Source organism: Pogoniulus pusillus, chromosome 5 (genome assembly GCF_015220805.1).
Source record: "Pogoniulus pusillus isolate bPogPus1 chromosome 5, bPogPus1.pri, whole genome shotgun sequence".
NCBI classification, from domain to species: Eukaryota; Metazoa; Chordata; class Aves; order Piciformes; family Lybiidae; genus Pogoniulus; species Pogoniulus pusillus.
In genome coordinates, this window is record NC_087268.1 from 37,257,260 (window position 1) to 37,277,765 (window position 20,506).

At 40.8% G+C, this 20,506-nt stretch overlaps 1 protein-coding gene across 1 annotated transcript; it reads right to left on the bottom strand.

Moving 5' to 3' along the window:
* Positions 1–370: 370 nt before the first annotated feature.
* Positions 371–20,004, bottom strand: LOC135175174 (protein-lysine methyltransferase METTL21E-like). The gene is given in 6 exon segments (XM_064142941.1): positions 371–1,054; positions 1,947–2,064; positions 4,876–5,033; positions 16,850–16,959; positions 19,411–19,688; positions 19,990–20,004. Coding segments are annotated over 6 exon segments (1,104 nt in total). The 3' UTR covers positions 371–629.
* Between the last annotated feature and the right edge of the window lie 502 nt (positions 20,005–20,506).

Sequence of the window (20,506 nt, forward strand, 5' to 3'; positions counted from 1 at the left end):
AAATCAAATTTAACACCACAGCTTTTAAATTAAAAGATATTTGATAGTCCAAAGTTTGAAGTGATTAGCTGATTTTACAAGACCTTCAAAGATGCTATTGAAATATATTGTAAAAACTCATTACACAACTTGTAAGGGTAATGGTAATTCTTATTAGTGCTGTCAGCTTAGTACAGAAAAGTCAAGAAAGCATCAAAGATACATTTATTTTATGTGCAAAACTAACAGCAAATTGAATTTAGAGATTTGTTCGGGATGCAATGGGAATTTTTGTTTTCATAGAATCATAGAAACAGCCAGGGTTGGAAGGGACCACAAGGATCATTTAGTTCCAACCCCTCTGCCATGGGCAGGGACACTCTACCCTAGATCAGGCTGCCCAGAGCCTCACCCAGCCTGGCCTTAAACACCTTCAGGGATGGGACCTCAACCACCTCCCTGGGCAACCCATTCCAGGCTCTCACCACTCTCATGCTGAGCAACTTCCTCCTCATATGTCCAGCCAGTTTTTTTTTTGATTTCTCAAAAAATGTTACTCATGCAGATGTTAGCATTTACTAATACAAACATTATTCAAAAGAAAACAAGCTGCAGAAGAACTGAAGCTATCATGTCTTTGTACCTTGTTTTCAGACTGCTGGTTTGGAAGGTTTGCCTTTCATCCTGCCCTTCCTCATTGCCTTAAACAAGGTTATGTTCAAACTGGGGAAATTAGAGATCACCTCCAAGTCAAACAGTGCCTGAAATCTGCCCACAAATTGGTTTTCTTTCTCCAATCTAAATTTCATAGCCCAAAGAATAACAGTGTCCTTCTTGCACAAGTGATCGAAGGTTAGGAGGAGTTCGTCAAGGAAAGGATGGTGGTAAACTACATCAGCGGCCATAATGTAGTCAAAGTGACAGGAGGACCTAGGAAAGTTCTTTTCTAAGTCAACTCCCCAAGACAGCTCTTTAACACAAGGCTGGTGCTTGGATTTAAGCTTTGTATTGTGGAGAACATTGTGTTGAAGGTTTCCCAGAAGTTCTGGCAAATCCGTGGCGGTAACCAGTGCTCCTGTGACAAGGAGAAAACAAACATAATCTTTGACTATACTTCAAGGCTTCAGTAGAAAACCCATTCAACAAAAGCCACTGATTTTTACCAAGTAGCTCTCACTGAAAAGAATGGTAATGCTCCCAATAGTTCTTAGCTGTCGTGCTTGAAATAGTCATTCCTGGTACTTCTCCTCCACAGATTGCCATCTAAATACAGCTGGGGAGTAATCAAATACTTACTTCATCTTGATATCATATTGGTTAAAAGCACAGTGAGCAACTAAGGATTGAAGAACTCCAATTACTGACTCCAAGACAACAGCATGAGATGTAAGCATGGCCTCAGATTCTTTCCTTTTCGCACAGGAAGAAGCCTTCTCAGACTACAAAAAGCTCAAATTCTGTTAAAATGCAGCAGTCACTAATCTGGATGACTCTTGAAGAAGAATTGACTACATGAGAGAAAGCACAATGTCTGTAGCAGAAACAGCAAGTTGCTCACTGGCTGCTGAAAAAAAAAGTGCTGAACACAAATGGAAAGAAAGTGTCCTGGTATCCAAGAGCTGCTTGGTCAATGGAAGGTGATGCGTTGGTCTTACCCATATCTGGTGTCACCTGGGTGCCACTGACATCCTGTAAATCCACCAGTGTCTTTATTTGGTCCTCTGTTTAACACTGCTAATGACAAGATCACCCACTAAGCCCTGCTTTATTATATCCATACACACATGTATCCTTAAAGAAAAAAAAACAACAAAGGAGCAGGTTTCTAAACAAGTTTTCCAGAATCCACTTTTTCTTGCTCTTGGAAGCTTTCACAGGCTTTTAGAAGAACTAAGCCACTTCCTTTGTCCTCCAGTATTCATCTGAGAGATGTTTCCAAGAGCACAAGAGCAATGATATGTACTCACCCAGTAAACTGGCTACTATGGAGACCAACCCAGTTCCAGCTCCAATTTCAATCACATTTTTGTCAACCAAATTGTATTGTTTAGAATTAGTTTCCAAAAAATAACACAGAGCAAGGGCCTGTAGGGGAGGGAATCCATGAACATACTGAACAAATAAATGAAATAAATCCCTTCACTAAATATATATTGTCATTTAAAAGCATGCAAAAAAAACCCTCTTGTCTGGTCAATAATTCATGTCTGTTTAAATGAGCAATATTCATTCAAGTGCTGTCTTTAAAAGATCACAGCTCACTATGATCCTTGAGCTCTATAGGCTGACAAAATAAATGCTACAACATGCCTCAGTATAGGCTTGCAAAGCATTATAGCCAGAAGGCACAATTGCAATTATCTCATCTGTCACGCTGCATAACATGAGCTATAAAATTCCAATCAGCAATTCCTGCTTATAACTGCACTTACTTCTGGTTGAGTTAAAACGTGTCCTTCACAAAGACATCTTGATATAAAGACTGCTTGTGAGAGAAAATCCACAACAACCCTTGTTAATCTCCTTCAATAGTTCATTATTTCTAACAATAATCAATTACCACAATGATTAAAAGGGGACCAATAGATTTACCTCTTTTCATAGAATCAGTCTAGTTCCAACTCCCCTGCCATGCCCAGGGACACCCTACCCTGGAGCAGGCTGCCCAGAGCCCCATCCAGCCTGGCCTTAAACACCTCCAGGGATGGTGCCTCAACCACGTCCCTGGGCAACCCATTTCAGGGTCTCACCACTCTCATGCTGAAGAACTTCCTCCTCACATCCAGTCTGAGCCTACCCATCTCCAGCTTCACTTCATTCCCCCTAATCCTGTCACTCTCTGATATCCTGAAAAGTCCCTCCCCAGCTTTTTTATAGGTCCCCTTCAGATACTGCAAGGCCACAATAAGGTCATCTTTTTTTCCAGTTCAGTTTATTTACACTTTCTATGTGCTTACCTTGTTAAGCTTAGTAAATTTTGTAGCAACCCAAGCTATAAAGAGCCCATTATAACAGATTCCTCATGCATTCATTTATATATTGTGATAATGGAGCTTCTTCAGCTCTTCTGCCCTCTCTCATACTGACCACTGAAATGGGAAGACTGTTGACCCAATGTTAACATGTTAGAAATGCAAATATTTTTCACTTTCTAACTCTTCATTCAGAGCAAAAAGAGCATGGTCTTATATGTGAGCTTACATATATGTCATAATGAACAGTGCTTTGATATAAAAAATAGTCCCCAAGCACTACAACTAACTATAGCCAAGTTCCTGAAGATTTTGTGTGATGTTTAACTGACATATAAAAAACACATTATATGAAGATTTCCTGCTAGTTCCATATAGTCCTATAATTTCTTTCCCCAGAGTTTTGCTATATTCTATTGTAGAAACTGGCTGGCAGGATCAAAAATTCCTTGAGTTAAATCAGGGAAACTTTGACATCTGCCTTCTTTTCCATGAAATATGCCAAAACTTTATTCTTCTTAAAGTTTTTGCCCCTCTGAAAAATTTGGCTGATATTTTGCTTTTTGAAGAGTTCAAATACTGCTGGACGCAACAGGAAGGGAGAACATGAAGAGACACAGATTGAAGAGCTGCCTCCCTTCCGCAGCAAAACTGGCTAAACAGTTCCAGAAACAAGCAAACAAAACAACCACCAAACAATCAAAAACCCAACATCACATGAGCTTTTCAGAACAGCCCATGATTTTATCAGGTTAATTGGATAATTGGCAGTCAATCAACCCTTCCTTGAAGTGGCACTGAGGCCATTAAGAGATATAGTATAAATGACTTGTCCAGGTCTGCTAAGACAAGAGGAATGGTCCAGAGTTCAAAACAGCAGAGTAGACTAACTCTCTTCAGCTGAATTGTGGCCATACTTCTCCAAAACAGTACAGCCCTGGGAGGTTGATACCACTCAATAAAAATGGAGCCTCGTGGGTTTTAAATTCTCCCCCTCTTATGGGCCCTCCTGGTGGTAGCTGTTTAAGAAATATTCTCTGAATACTGCAAGTGTCAATGGTACATGATAGCACCTCCTGACCGCAGTGTTTTCTTTCACTTTGAATTGTTTCAAAACAGTCAGCTGCATTGCACAGATTCAAAACCTTGAAGAAGTCCCTTTGTATGGTGAGCATGACGACGGGTCTTATATCAAGAGCCAAGGGCAGGGGTTCTCTCTCAGATTTCTGGACATTTAAGAAACTAGAAAGCTCCTGGTGAAGCTATTCCTCTGTCTCCCTATCTAAAAGGTAAATTTGTTTCTCACGTGAGTAGGTTGAGCAGCTTCTATGAATGCTAATACCTTGCGAGCTCACATCACAGCCATTTCCACAACCTGGTTCTTAGAATCATAGAATCAACCAGGTTGGAAAAGACCTCTAATACCATTCAGTCCAACCTATCACCCAGCCCTGTCCAATCAACTAGACCATGGCACTAAGTGCCTCATCCAATATTTTCTTGAACATCTCCAGGGAGGTGTATATCTGCTTGATATCACAGTATCACACAGTATCACAGTATCATCAGGGTTGGAAGAGACCTCACAGATCATCAAGTCCAACCCTTTACATATAACTGTCTGTATCTTTAGAATACATATATGACTGGCCAGTGGGGCCCAAAGCTACTAATAGTTGAGGAAGAGACACAAGATCATATTTTCTATGATAGGGGCACAAACAAGAAACACCACTTAAGCTTTAGGAAAGAGGAATCCATAGGAAAACAGGCTATAGTCAAGTCTGAGATTTGCAGAATGGAGAAAGAGTGGCACAGAACCTTTTCCTTGGATTTACAACACATGAAACATATTTATCATGCAAAACAAATTAAAAGGCTCCAAAACTAAAACAAACAAACCAATATTGCATAAATATCATACCGATGGCCAGACGACTGCTCCGTAACAATCAGTGGCTTCTGTAATTCTTATCTCATGGCCAGCAAAGTAAAAGCCTTCCCAGGCCTTATGAGTGATAAGAGCAGGGAAAAAGCGCCTTTTCATCATTTCTGCAACCATCTGTTCATCTTCTTTTTCTCCTGGAAGCAAAAAAGTATAAAGAGGTCAAGCAGGCTGAGTGAACTGATAATGAAACTACCAACTGATATTGAAAATCTGATTTGGAATAAAGAATGTGAATTACATCTGCGAATAAAACCTCGTTTCACCATTTACGGTTAGCGCAGTGCATGGGAAGTCTCCTGAATTCTAATCTAATTTTTCTGTTCATGACTAAATAACTTCTTTCCTGTTTTGAAGAAGCAGCCAAGCTCATAAAAAAATAAAGAACTGAAATGTTGCCATATATTGCTTCCCATTTCAGCAACCTAAAGGAAATCTTTTAACTTCTCTCACCCTTTAAGGGCAGCTGCCCTAGCGCAGGCATTTGTGGTCTTATCTGCCCACATTTTTTATTGTTGTCCATATCCTTTTACTGTTCCCTTTCCCCATATTATGGTTCTTTTTGACAGTAAACAAAAGAAGCCACAGTATCACTTATAAGTCTGTCACAAAACTTGTGAAACAGATCTTAGCAACACAAATTATGACAGACAGGAGTGAAAGCAGTAGCGTTGTCAGGAAAGCTTATCCACCCACTCCAACAGAGCTCTGTCAGAGGGATTCTTTCCAGTTGGCTTGATACCCTGAATGCCATCCCTGTTGCTAAGCGAAGGATATTTATGATAGCTAACATAATCCTGGATAACTCTTCTAACAGGAGAGGATTCATTCTTTTTCAGCTAAACACCAAGACAGCCTCAGTTTTGCCATCATCACACAAAGCTGCACCTCAATGCTACAAAAAAGAACAAAGTGAATCTGCGCAGAGCATTTTCTCAGCCAAACCTAGAACTGTTCCAAGGTTTCACAGGAAACTTGTTTTCACAGCCAACTGTGATCTCTTGGCAAACTTGCTAAAGGAAAACATGTTTACAAGCTACATCTAGAAAGCACGCTAGAGATTCAGATAACTGGGTTGCCGCCTTGTCCAAAGCAGAGTTTCTGTATGAAGCCTGCAGTTACCATCAAAATCACAGATACTAAGACTGGCATCTGAAAGGAAACTGCAGGCCCAAAGTCTATTAAAAACAAAGACATTTTTCTTTCCATCATGAGCGTAAAGCAAGTTTGTCTGCCAAAAATTCTTCACATTCCCCCCCTCCACACACACCCCCACCCCTCAAATCACTGCAGTCACAGGACTTTATGACCTCAAGTGCTGTCATTGCTCTGTCATATTCCTCAGTATTTTTATTGCCACAATCTATTGACAAATAGATTTCTCTCTCCTTGTGTCCGAAGGATCAAGGAACAAAAGTAAGGGTGAAGAAAGAAAGAGATGATACCAAGCAAAATACTCTGGATCGTTAGCCACTGCTTTAAATTTCTAAGTCAACTTAATCCAAGCATTAAAGGAAACTAGAAAATAGCAACCAATAGGGACAGAAAAAGCTAACGTTTTCATGTTCAGTCTTAGCATTCTTGACACCAAGACATAAGTTAAAAAGCCAAACATCTTCTGCAAGCCTGTAATGTTGAAAGAAAATATATGCATCATTGTGCCTGTAAGCAGGGAACTCTGCACAAACACAACTTAAGTGTCAGAGAAATGCTACTCCAGGGCAAAATTAATCTTTTCTTATGAAAGAATGAATAGGAAGCTGTCTTATTACATATATTGTAAGTGTATTTATTATATCATTCTGTTTACAGGCATACCAGATATAGCCTGGTTTTAATCTTCTCTGATTGCTTAGAGCAGTCAGATCTTGTTCTGCAATCAGTACTAGTTTGGAAGAAAAAAGTTATTCCTATTATTTCTTCCCTATTATAACCATTTTTCATGATTTTTTTCTTTCCTCCCTCAACATTTGTTTTTGATCCATTTTTTTGAGAAGCCATAACTTCTTAACTTACAAAGCTTCTTTCAGAATATCTGTACAACTTCCATAGTATCGCAACTACCCATACCAGCAATCAACAAACATTTCCCACTGTTGTGGTGGGCCTGATAGGCCCAGAGTAGGCTTATCCATGTCCTGCCTTGCCTAGGCATGCTTTGCTGCTCCACCAGAGAGGCAAGCGTGGGAAACAGACACAAAACCTGGAGCCACTGAGTCTGGCCTGCCCAGGGTCCTGTGGTGTCAGGTACACACACTCAGCTTGTGCCTGCCTAGTGCAGGACCTGTGCTTTTCCCAGATTAGGCAAAAGTGAGCCTGTGGCTTTGCCTAATGTGGTAAGGTTTGGCTAACTGCCATCCTGGTTGGTTGTTCTGTGTCCAAAGGGCAATGAATCTCAGCCCACATTGATAAAAGGAGGTATGCAGGTGAGCAACCTGCTTTTGCTTCCCTGCTTTGCTTCCCTGCTCTTTGCCTGCTCTCTCTGCTGTGCCCAGCCCTGCTGCTCTTGCACACTGCCTTATTGCTTGCCTGGTAAACTCCACTGCCGCCAGTTACCAGGAGCAGACCCTGGATGCCTGCACACGATCAGCCTGTGTGGCCAGCGTGACATCGTGCTGAGGCTGCACCACATCTGCTTCTGCACCTGAAGGTCCTGCTTAGAATCCCTGGACATATACACAGATTGTCCAGAAGAAGCCAGGAGAACAAGGTCAGAGATTGTCTGTGTCCTTTCCCACTTAAGCCAGGAAGATTCAAGCCTCAATGTCCAACACGACAGAGTCCCCTGAGAGCATTTGGGCACTGTCTGGACTGTGGCTAGCCCTGCAAGGGTAATAACAATAATCTGTGAGTAAATGCTTAAATGCCTCTCTGTAATTCTCTACTGCCTTCTGTCACAGAGCAGAAAGAGCCTGAGCCCAGCTACTGGGCAAGTGGAATTTGGCCTTGGGAACCTTCTCTTCCAGTTCAATTAACGTTTATATATTTGCTGGTTATATTAGATGTAGATATTATCCATGGAACATTTGCATAACTCTGTAAGAACCAAAATATGATTAAAATTGGTGGTGGGGGGTGGTGAGAGTTTTGAATAGCAAAATCAATAAACAATATTAATTTTGGAAAATATCATCTCGCCTCAATCAATCAATTTCCCCTCTCCAACACCCACCTGTTCCCTACACCTTCAGCAATCTTTCTACTTAAGGCTTGCTAGTATCTACACCAACACAGTTTGTAAGCCCCTGCTCCCTACCTGAGCTAAACTTTCCACACACCTGAAAGAAGAATCCCAGAAGAATCCCGAATCTACTAATCAGTAACACCACCTAAATCTTTAGCCATGACACCCCTCTGTTAACCCCTCGAGTGGGTTGTTTAGAGATGTTTCTATAATTTTTTTGTATTTTTATCTTAAGAAGACTTCACTCCTGTGGAGAATTAAAAAGAGTAAATGTTTTATGAGAGACATGACATGAGAGATAGGCTTTAAAACACTAAGGAGAAATATTAGCAGGACTGGGATGCGAAGGATTCTGACCAAGAGTGCTGACAAAATAAGGAGTGCAGATTTTTAGCCAGGTTTGCTTCCCTTCATACTGCAAGAGACACTCTTCTATTTGCTTCTGTGTACCTTTCAGAATAACTGAACTTTTTCTAAGCCTGTACAAAAAAAAAGAAGCTAATTTTTCTGTAACTGCCATCAGAGCAGTCAGAATAGATAAATAATGGACTAATGGGAACTCTTTCAAGCAACAAAACAATTGTTATCAGAGTAAACAAAAATACAAGTGAGACAAAGTCTTTTAATACCAAATTCTAAAACAGTTCTGATGGTGCTTTGATCAAACTAGTTAAGTGACTACACATAAAAGGTTGATAGTTAAGTGACAACACATAAAAGGCTGATAGGTGATTATTCTCCTGGAAGTGTTTATCTCTGTGTTAGACCAGCTCTTCATTTCAGAAGGAAAAAGTCCTGGAACTATGACTCAATGAATGGATTTTAATGACATTTTAAGACCATAGGATCTATCCTATCAATACAATAGAGTGAGACAAGAGAAGAAGTGGCTTGACTAGACTGGTTGTCAATTCTTGTAAGAACAGAAGACCACAATGGGCATTTCCAGCAATAACAGTAAAGAACTCATACTAAACTATCAAAACTTACAGTCTGCTAGGACCTCTCTCCCATCTTCATTTGCCTGGGTTTGACCAGGAATGTTTGCCCTTACTCCTGTGATTTGGAGAGGCATGGAAGTGGCATAAGACCTTCTTCAGGCTATTCATCTCTTTGCATGAACATGCATAAACAGAAAACACCAGAGTTTGAAAAGCTAGAATCTTATTTCCTTTAAGATAAGACAGCCTGATCCTGTTCAGGTAAAATCAAAACTGAGGTTATTTTTTTAGTGAAACAGATAACATTCCTTTGGTTTTGAGATGGTGTTCACAAGTCAGTTCTCATCTATCGGTGGCCCAGATTCTTCTTCAACTAGAATTTGAGTGTCTTCAACTTCCTTGAGGCTTTCTTTCTAATAGGTTAATTTCTTACAGTGTTCATGCAAAGATTTCAGGTAAAGCATTGTTTAACATAGAAGTCTAACATCCTTGGAACACGTTCTTTGCACTTCCTTGATTTTAAGGTAATATCAGGGCTGAGGGACAAAAGTCATACACTGCTGACACCTTGCACTCTGTCAACCACATCATCTAAAAAAACAGCATAAACATCATTCTCAAAGTTGTCACTGTTGTTACAGCTGAAATGCAAACATAGTTTTCCAAAGAGATGTACTAAATTGTGTGGAAGACTGGAGTTGTGAAGCCAGTGGCAGGTTCGCTAAAGAAACGCATACTATTAGAATAAAACCCAAGGAAAGCAAGTTCTGCCATGACAGAGGTGAAGAAGTCCTTCAAATGAGGAAGGGAAAGTAACAGGAAAATAACAGGAGATAGACGAAGTCGGAGCAGAGCAAGTTGCAAACCATACCTTCTTTAACAATTAAGTGCCTTAGGCTGTCTTCACCTGCTCACTTTTTGAACCACAGAGTCTTAGGGTCTGGAAGAGACATCGAAAGATCATCTAGTCCAACCCCTCTCCCAGAGCAGGACCACCTATAGCAGATCATCCATCCAGGTGGGTCTTGAATATCTCCAGAGAGGGAGACTCCACAACCCCTCTGGGCAGCCTGTTCCAGTGTTTTGTCACCCTCACAGCGAAGAAATTTTTCATCACATTTACAAGGAATTTCCTATGCCTTCAATTCTGCCCTTTGCCCCTTGTCCTGTCACTGGGAATGACCAAGAAGAGCCTGGCTCCATCCTCTTGGCACTCATCCTTTATGTATTTATAAACATTGATGAGGTCATCCCTCAATCTCCTCCTTTCCAAACTAAAGAGCCCCAGCTCCCTCATCCTTTCCTCATAAGGAAGATGTTCCACCCCTTTAATCATCCTTGTGGCTCTGTGCTGGACTCTCTCAAGCAGTTCCCTCTCCTTCTTTAACTGACGGGCCCAGAACTGGACACAATATTCCAGATGTGGCCTCACCAGGGCAGTGTAGGGAGGGAGGAGAACCTCCCACGACCTACTGTTTAGAAAATTCAATTGAGTATCTCCATTAAATGACAGCATGCACTAAATCTCTCCCTGCACAACTGATGATACTGGTTACGTTAATGCACTCCTCACGGAATAAGAAGGGAATTAAAACAAGTGCTGTTAAACAGCACTTAAAGTGCAGCAACAGCAGCAAAGACTGTGGGGTTGAATTAAAATTATATTAAATAAATAAATAGATACCCATGTCTAGATACCTCAATAAAAACGTGGCTAAAAAAAAATGAAGCCAAATGAACCTTCTACACAAAAAAAGTGTGAAGAATATAGCAGCAGCCAATATCTCAATTTTCGGACTCACAAATGGCACACATAGTAATAAAACATCCTCTGAGTGCTTTGCTAATGAATTAGGACTGCATTAATTTAGAAACAATACTTTCACTCAATTATTTGTCAAAGCAAGCTACAGTAAAAAATACACATTAGTCTCTTTCAAGTGCTGGCTTTACCCCTCCTCATCTCTTGAGGTCAAATGGTGTCACAGCCTACAGTGATAAGCAAGTAAGACTCAGTCATCTTCTGCTTCTCTGGCTTGATGGATCTTCTCCAGCTGGCAAAAGGAATGAAATCCAAGCCTCCAGCATGAACCTGACCTAACAAAGTTCAGCTCTGCAACCCTTATTCAGAAGCAGTATATTCTTATCAGTAGAGTTTAGACAGAAAAATTACTATTTGGGCTTGTACTTAAAAATACTTTAAGAACCATTTATCAACAGCTGTGAAGATGTACATGGTTTCTTTAAGACTTTTCAGCAACTACCCTTGAGTTTGAAGTTCACAGGAGGACTATCTGTCCTAATGTTACTGCTTGAGTAACGCATGAGAGGAAGTACTAAGACTTCAGGATAGCCAGGGCTCTTCAGATATCCCCAGTCTGGACACACAAAACCAGAATCATTCAAAGTAAAGAGTTGAGATGCATTTTATACATGTATATATATAATTTTACATATGTAATATGCATTACAGCTATTATATACATGTATATATACATATAAAATAGCTATCTGTATATCCCATTGTTAAGAAGATACCTGCAGAAAGGTCAGTAAGGAAACAGATCTGCAAGCAGTTCTGTAAGAGATCACAGTATCACCAAGGTTGGAAGAGACCTCACAGATCATCAAGTCCAACCCTATGGTGATAGAGGGTGAGTTACATTACTGCACTGATAGTTAGCATCAGGAGGTAGCCCTGTGCATCTAACTGGGTGTTTTCAATGGCTCAGAATTTTATGCCAAATCTACATTAGGTTCCAATACTAAGGGAGTTTGTAGTCTCACAGTGTTCACTGAGATAATGACATCAGAGCCTTGGTCTTGCAAGCATTGCAGATGACTCCATGGAAACATACACAGAATAGTATCCAAATTCAAAGTGGTATCACTTTAGTATCTTTATTTCATTCCACTTATTACTATTACATTCCATTCCATTACAGCCTAAGGACTCTAAAGGAAAGGATTAGGTGGGAAATCTAATCATGCCCTTGACTTTCCAGAAGTCAGATGTAACCTACACCTTTCTGAGAATACAAAACAAGGTACTGTTCCAATAGCTATCTGTGGTGGTTTGGGTGTTCCCTGCCCCCCCCCCCCCCCACACACTTTAGAAATCACCCAGACTAGACTGAGCCAGCTCTGGAAATATGAATGAAGCTTATATTTACAGCTAGCACAATATACAAGCAGATATTTACAGTATATACAGTTATAGACAGAAATAGACAAGGTAAAAGGTAATACAGAAACACAAGTCCCCTCCCAGAAACCTGAGTCCCCAGGAGGGGCTCTCAACCACCTCTGCACCTTTCCCCTGCCCCTCTCAACCTTACCCCAATCCCAAGGAAGAATGGAGGTTCAGCCAAGAGGTTATGAAGCAAGGTGGGTTAGGCCAATTGGAAGGGTGTGTTAGAGAGTAAGATGCAGCTCAGTCAGCAGCCCAAGTGAGAGTGAGAGAAAATGGCAAGAGTGTTATCTAATGTTGTCACTTCTTGTTCCCACACTCCTCAGCAAGACTGTGAGTGAAGTAGACATCACCATTGTTTTCCTTTCACAGCCTGTAATCTAGTCCTTCTCACCCAAACATTCTAGCTAGCTTCAAACTAGCACACTATCCAAACTACACAGTTCATTTTCCCTTAATTCACTCCTACCTAAAGAGAGGGAAATAACCATGTGAGTGTAGACATTGCAGTACACTCATTACAAGCTCAGCCTGCTGAAGTGATGGGAATGATGAGGTACCTTATAATGATTATATGAGATACAACATCAAAGTAATATAATGCTTGAAACTTTATACTTTGAAGTGCAGAAATACAAAACTTCCACCCAGAAGTAGCCTCTTCGCAGCCAAGGGACAAGATACACTTAGCTCAGAGCATGAGAAGGCAAGAACAGGAGAGGGATATGCTCATAGTATGCAGTCTGTGTATTTACACAGCCTTGAGTGGCACATGTTCAGTCTGCAATTCACACCACTGATATCTCAGTCTCATCCAAGTCAAAGGTCATCCAAATCAATTAGAAGGCTGAAAATAGAAGTGTAGTCAGCAGCCATGTAGTTTCATGGACACATAATGAATTCAAACATGCCAAATACTTCCCTTGTTAATTCATCATGTTTAGTCTCTAAAGATAACTAAACTATTTTCCTTGGACTAGAAGGCTGCATTCTTAGATGCTGTAATGTATATTACAAAAGGCCAACAGTCAATTTGCCAACAGACAGGGAGGTCTTGGTTGAGTAATTTACACACTTTAAAACACTTTCTAGTCTAACCTTTCACATCTCTTACCTTGCATGGTCAAGAGGGTTATGTGTCATTGAAAGCTCTTACTTCCTTGTAACTTCATGCCAGAAAACACCAGTGTAAAGGGTTAACCCTCTGGGGGAGGGTGTGAATCTGAAACCTGACCCCAGGTGTAGTGGCTAGCCCACTCCCACTTCCTTTCTAGGGCCCCTCTAAAAACACAGGATCTTCCTATTTCTCTCTCTTTCACCCCTCTGCCTGGTAGCACTACCCTTGTTCCTGCTGTTCCTGTTTTACCACATGGCCATCCTTCCTTATGGTGGACAACCTCTTCCTGGTTCTACCTCCACCCATTGCCATCAATCTGGTTGTATATATATATTTGTATCTTGTTTTCCCTTCCCTATACCTCTTTGTAACTCCCTGTAAAAGGTTAACCCTCCTGGGGGAGTCGTCTTGACCCTGTGCCTAAGCAAGGAAAATTCCAACTGTGATTTGGCACTCAGTGGTGAAGAGGCAGATTTAGGCTCCATTCTCCAGTCCCAGGATGGGTTTTTTTACTTTTTATAGTAAAGACTTTGAAGTCAATGGGAAAAGTGTCAGTGGGGAAGGGAGTGAGAAGTCAGTCACTCTTCCTGACTGAATATATTAGAACTTACAGGGTTATATTGATTCTCACTTGCCTCCATTCCAACTATGTCCTCTTTAAGGCATCTTTCTGGATTCCACCCAAAGACTTGAAATGATGGTAGAAATTGCCATCAGTTAAGACATCTGTCAAGCAAAGTGAGGAGTGTGTTCCTTCTAAAACACCAGGAGATATGTGAAGGTTACCAGGTCAGCATTTTCTCTTATATTTATGGATTAAAAACTGAGTCCTGTCCAAGTGAAGTGAGATGACAGGCTAGCAAGGACAAGTGTGCGTTGCAAATTCTCTCTCATCCTATCTCAGAAATAAAATTATTCTGGAGTGAATTTAAACAATGCAGCTATAGCTGTAGTAGAAGTAATTTAGCATCCCAAGAAATTAAGACACCGTGGGAAGAATCAGATCTCAGAAAAAAATTAGCCAAGAAGAGTTAAGGCTAATAATCAACAACACCAAAAAAGAAAGAAAACAGACATCTAACAATGCAGGTGTGATAAAGAACAGATTTAATAAAGCTACATGGGTGAAGATCTATCTGTGAGCTGAGAACCAGCAGTAATGGGAATCTTGAACAAGGCCAAGAAGTTTTGACCTGCAGAACTTGTGAGAAGCAAACTAAGAAGGAAAGAGGAAGACATCAAATATAAAAAGCTTAGAATGGAACTTGCAGAAAAACTGAACTGGAATAAATACTCTGAGAAAGAGAGATTAAGACTGAGTAGGTGAAATTAATGAAGTGGGAATGTGATGGTTTGGGTGTTCCCTGCCCCCCCCCACACTTTAGAAGGTACCCACCCAGACTAGTCTCTGCTGGCTCTGGGAATATAAATGAAGCTATTTATTTACAGCTAGCACAATATACAAGCAGATATTTACAGTATATACAGTTATAGACAGAAATAGACAAGGTAAAAGGTAATACAGAAACACAACTCCCCTCCCAGAAACCTGAGTCCCCAGGAGGGGCTCTCAGCCACCCCTGCACCTTCCCCCTGCCCCTCTCAACCTTACCCCAGTCCTAAAGAAGAACAGAGGTTCAACCAAGAGGTTAAGAAGCAAAGGTGAGTGGAAGGTGAGGTTAGGGAGATGCAGCTCAGTCAAAGCCCGGCCAGAGAGTGAGACAAAATGGCCAGAGTGTTATCTAATGTTTTCCTTTCTTCTTGTTCAGCAAGACTCTGAGGGAAGTAGACATCAGCATTGTTTTCCTTTCACAGCCTATGATCTAGTTCTTCTCACCAAAACATTCTAGCCTGCTTCAAACTAGCACAGGGAATAGGGAAGATTGTACAGAAAATGGATGAAAAGGAGGGCACAGGTGTTAAGTAATGGAACAAGTAAGTCTCATGCAGCAGGTTCAGCACTATTTGCCTTTAGAACCTGGCTTAGAATTTAGCATGCCAAAGTCTAGTGATAGATGAAGCTACAAAAATATCCTATTTGCCATTCATGTCTCCTCATCCTCTTAAAATAGCATTTCTAGACATGGATGAGAAGTGTCTGCTGTTGGCATCAACAGATTTACTCCAGTAGATAAGTGGAATATAATTCTGCATTCAATTTAAACATTCTGCCCTACCAATTAATTTTCCATTCATTGACCTAGTGCCCCAGAACTCAATTTATATTCATAATGCAATAGCTAAAAATACTACATGTAGAGTCACTTCTCTTCCCCTCCTGTGTGGAGCAGCAATATTGGAGAGCTGACCCTGCAAAAGCATAGAAATGCCTGTGTAACTTTACCTCAGCCCTTGTGTACTGCAAAGTACATAATGACAGTCATCAACATTTCAGCCTTTAGTAGTTCTACTTTTAATATTTATATTTATCTAGATATTTTTTCCCCCAACAATCACACTGCATTGCATAGGATCAGCTTGAGCTCTTTGTTCAAGTTAGAATTATATAACAGGAAAAGAACTGCACTACAGAAACTCTCCAGATTAGGGCACTTGAAGTGTGCATTACAGAATAGCAAACTTCAGAAATCACAGAATCAACCAGGTTGGAAGAGACCTCCAAGATCATCCAGTCCAACCTAGCACCCAGCCCTGTCCAGTCAACTAGACCATGGCACTAAGTGCCTCATCCAGGCTTTTCTTGAACACCTCCCTATCAGGCATCTTCTTGTGCAATGCCAGCTTTCTAAGAGAAGGTCATCAGTTTGGAGTACTTGAAAGAAAAATATTTGAAAGCAAAATAACAAATACTAGTTTCAATAAGCAATTAATTTGTTCTAAGTATTGCAGTCATGCCCAGAGCTCCACCTTGCCTTGCTGAGGAAACGACAAAGCAAAACCAGACACTGAGCTCTCTTGAAAAAGTCCAGAAACCTGACTCTACACAGACTGAGACTCAGATGAGGTTATAAATAAAAAATATGTTACATTCAGATGAAAAACTAGACCCCGCCTCAGAATAACACATGCACTTGCCCTAAAACCCTGCATACTCCTAGTGACCTCTAAGAAAGGTTACTTGTGATGCTTTAAGATCTTGAAAGATGTGCAACGTCGAACCCACATAAAAGAGAAAGCTGCCAACAGCCCCCTCAGACATTTGAAGATTAGGTTTGAGGCTGTCTAGACAGAAATCAAGCTTGTAATAACCAATCCTCCCTAACTGACACCTCTTTTGACTAGCTCGATTGTAGTTACAGCTTCATTCCCTGGGACTAGTTGCAGGCAAGATGCCAGGCACTGGTAGGAAACTGCTGGGACCAGAGTATGCAGCATAGCAGATCCATGCTGCGTAGCTAAAGTACTACAACAGCTCTATCTGTTGTGTCTTCTGTACAAGTGCCATAAATACAACCCTCCAGAAAAAATGTAGTTCATTGTCAGCCACGCAATTTGTTCTTTATGCTTAACTATATTCCTAAGTGCAATAAGAAAATTAGCAAAATAAAGGCACATTTTACCTTCTTGTCTTCCTGATTGTCCTATTGGATCATTCTGTAGGTGATTGTGTTTTGATGATGCCAAATCCATACTATGCCACAAAACCTGGGGCAGAGAAGCATAAGTTCACCTGAATAAAATGGCTTTGTTTTCCCCTTGTGACAGTTTGGGTGTTCCCTACTCCCACCCCCCCACTTTAGAAATCACCCAGACTAGACTCAGCCGGCTCTGGGAATATAAATGAAGCTATTTATTTACAGCTAGCACAATGTACAAGCAGATATTTACAGTATATACAGTTATAGACAGAAATACACAAGGTAAAAGGTAATACAGAAACACAACTCCGCTCCCAGAAACCTGAGTCCCCAGGAGGGGCTCTCAACCACCCCTGCACCTTCCCCCTACCCCTCTCAACCTTACCCCAGTCCCAAGGAAGAATAGAGGTTCAGCCAAGAGGTTAAGAAGCAAAGTGGGTTAGGCCAAATGCAGGGTGAGGTTAGAGGGTAAGATGTTGCTCTGCCAGCAGCCCAAGTGAGAGTGAAAGAAAATAGCAAGAGTGTTATCTAATGTTGTCATTTCTTCTTCCCATACTCCTCAGCAAGACTTGTAAGGGAAGCAGACATCACCACTGTTTTCCTTTCACAGCCTGTAAGCTAGTCCTTCTCACCAAAACAGTCTAGCTAGCTTCAAACCAGCACACCCCTGCATAAGACTCCACAAAAAAAAAATTACTTTTACATCTATTATGGTACAATTCACTTTTATTTTTTAGTAAAGACATATGGATAAATAAATATTTTAAGTATCCAAAGCATGAGAGTCAGAAGCAGCAAACCAGTTCAACTGTTCTACTCTCAAAGAGGAGAAAAAAACCCCAACAAGCAGAAGGTTGCTTTTGTGTTTGTTTTATTAAAAGAGCTTTAATAAACGTTTAAAACTGTTTTATGATATTTTCACGATTAGAATGCACAGTATCACAGTATCATCAGGGTTGGAAGAGACCTCACAGATCATCAAGTCCAACCCTTTACCACAGAGCTCAAGGCTAGACCATGGCACCAAGTGCCACGTCCAATCCTGCCTTGAACAGCTCCAGGGACGGCGACTCCACCACCTCCCCGGGCAGCCCATTCCAGTGTCCAATGACTCTCTCAGTGAAGAACTTTCTCCTCACCTCGAGCCATTCAAATCACAGCTGGTAGGCTTCTAAACAATTAAAAGGAAAGGCAGCAACAAATGCCTGAAAGAGAAGGGGAAAAAATGCACCAAAAGGATCTACTAATCGACTCGAAGGGGGAAGAAACAAGCTATTAGTAAAAGTTGCATGAGAAAATAAGTAGGAAATAGGAGCTGTGGATAACATGCAGAGCAGAATGCATACATGCCTATACAAACAGACACAGAACATGCAGACCCAGGAGGGGGAAAAAAAGCAGCAGAAGTGTGACAGGGGACAATACAATTTTAAGCTATCTTGGGCAGTGGGGGAAGAGACAGACAATTAATAGTCTCCAATATTTGACATTTTACAACCAGAAAAAAAAACCAAAAAAAACAACTCTGAGTTCACACATCAAAAAGAAAAAAATGTCTTTTGCAGTGTTAACCAGAAATTTGTCTGATTTTTGCGGGAATGGTTATAGGAATACAGTTAATCTAGAGACATCTAAACACCCAATAGGGATGCAATTAAATAAGGCAATGGGTGAAATAGTACTTCTATCTGGGGAAGAAAATAATTAATATAATCAGTGTAAAAGCACATGATGATGAACACCAAGAAAACCACTGCAAAGTGCAAAGCCTTAGGCAGGTTTTCCTCCCAAGACTTCAGATAAAGAAGACAGTATAGGACAGCCCTGTCCTGTTAAAAAAGGATGCATCATACTCACCTGGCTTCACCCTACAAAAGACAGAAAGGCTTAATGTTTAACCTCATCATCACAATGCCAGCAGCCTTTAACCTATGTGAAGGTGAGAAATAACTTATGGGTTTTTTACACACCACTGTAACTTGTGGAAATAACAGCAGTATTTTTGTTCTATCTGTGAACTTAATAGTAGTAGCATCATCGTGTGGGGAACAGAAAACAAATTCAGTGGGATTCAAAGTCTTTGTACCTTCAGAATAAAAAGCAGCACTAGAAACTACTGCAATATATTAAGCAGTAAATGTTACACACATCCATCAGCTTGTTGCCTAGCTCAGGACAAAAGAAGACAGATTTTCTTCCCATTAGAAGATAAAAATAACAAGTTAACAGTCAGTCTCCTTGCAGTCTGAAGGACAAGCAATGTTGCACTACCAAAATCACTCTTAATGGGCAAAGCCTTGTATTTTGTGGTCCTCTGCATTATTTTCTTTTTTACTTGCTTTTTCTCTCTCTTTGCAGTACTCTGAACTACACAACAACCTGCCCGGTTTAAACATAGGAACTCAGGAATTCTACAAGCAAATAAACAGTGAGGAACAGCTCAGTTGCTGAGTTACACTATTTAAAGTATATGATACACAAGTAACTTAGAGTAAATGGCACAGAGAAGTGGCAAGCCTCCAACCCCTTTCAGCCAGCATTACCTGAATCTTCTGCAGCTTTCCAAAGATGGTATTCAAACAGAAAAGTCCTTATCTGCCTGACCGCTTCCCTCCCAGGCAGTCCCAGGCAGAAGAGTGCTCTGAAGCATGCCACGTGTTGCCAACATCCCCACACCAGCAGCAGTAATAAATCCTGACAGCTGCAGCAGCACCACGAAGTGGGCACTGCGCACCCTGTCCCTTACGTAAAGGAAAAAGATTTTGTGGCAGCTCCCAGCCAGTGGAGCTCCAGCCAGCAAGGCAACCACCTTCACAGTATTCTGCACAAAAAGATAGCAGCACAACGTTTGCAACAATTCATTGCTGCTAGAAGTAACAGAAGAGCCAAGCACCGTTCTTCAGAGTCACAGGAGTCTTCCAAGCATGGAGCACAATTTACAAAGGGTACATTTGAAGCAGAGCTCTTCAAATGCGTGCTCACATTGCAATGAAGAATTCTAACAGGGCACACAACTGCCAGAGTCCTAGCCTGCTTTACCCCAGGAGATGACTGTTAATGTGCATTATATATGCACAACATACACAAGATATACATTCACTCAGCAAATCATAACCACTTACCCTGGGAGCATACATAGGTGTCTGTAGGACTTCTCTTATTCAGACTATAGTTAATTCAGGACGTGAACTGCTTTAGTTTACCCAAGTTTTAGCAAAATTAGGCTTCAATCTCACCTGAGGTTTCTACATGCCATTGAAAAATAATATATTATTGTACAAAATTACTAAACAAACCCCATTTAAGATCTCTGTGTTTTGCTGTAGTTGGTAGGAGACTTGAAAAGAAGCTTTTCTACACCTAGAAACTATTAAACACATCACACAAGCCAAATCGAGTATTATTTTGCTTTAAAAGTGTAATGAGCTATTTACAAACACTGCTAAAACTGCTAAAAACTGGCCCTCCAAGCTGAGAATTCTCCTACAACACAGTCTTTTACCAAAATAACATCAGAAGGGGTATTTTGTTTACCAGCAAACACTGCATATGAAGTACTAGATTCTCTGCAATTCTAAGGGCCAAATCTTACCTGTTTTGGCTCAGTCTTTCATTCTTTCAGAGGGAACTCATGTTTCA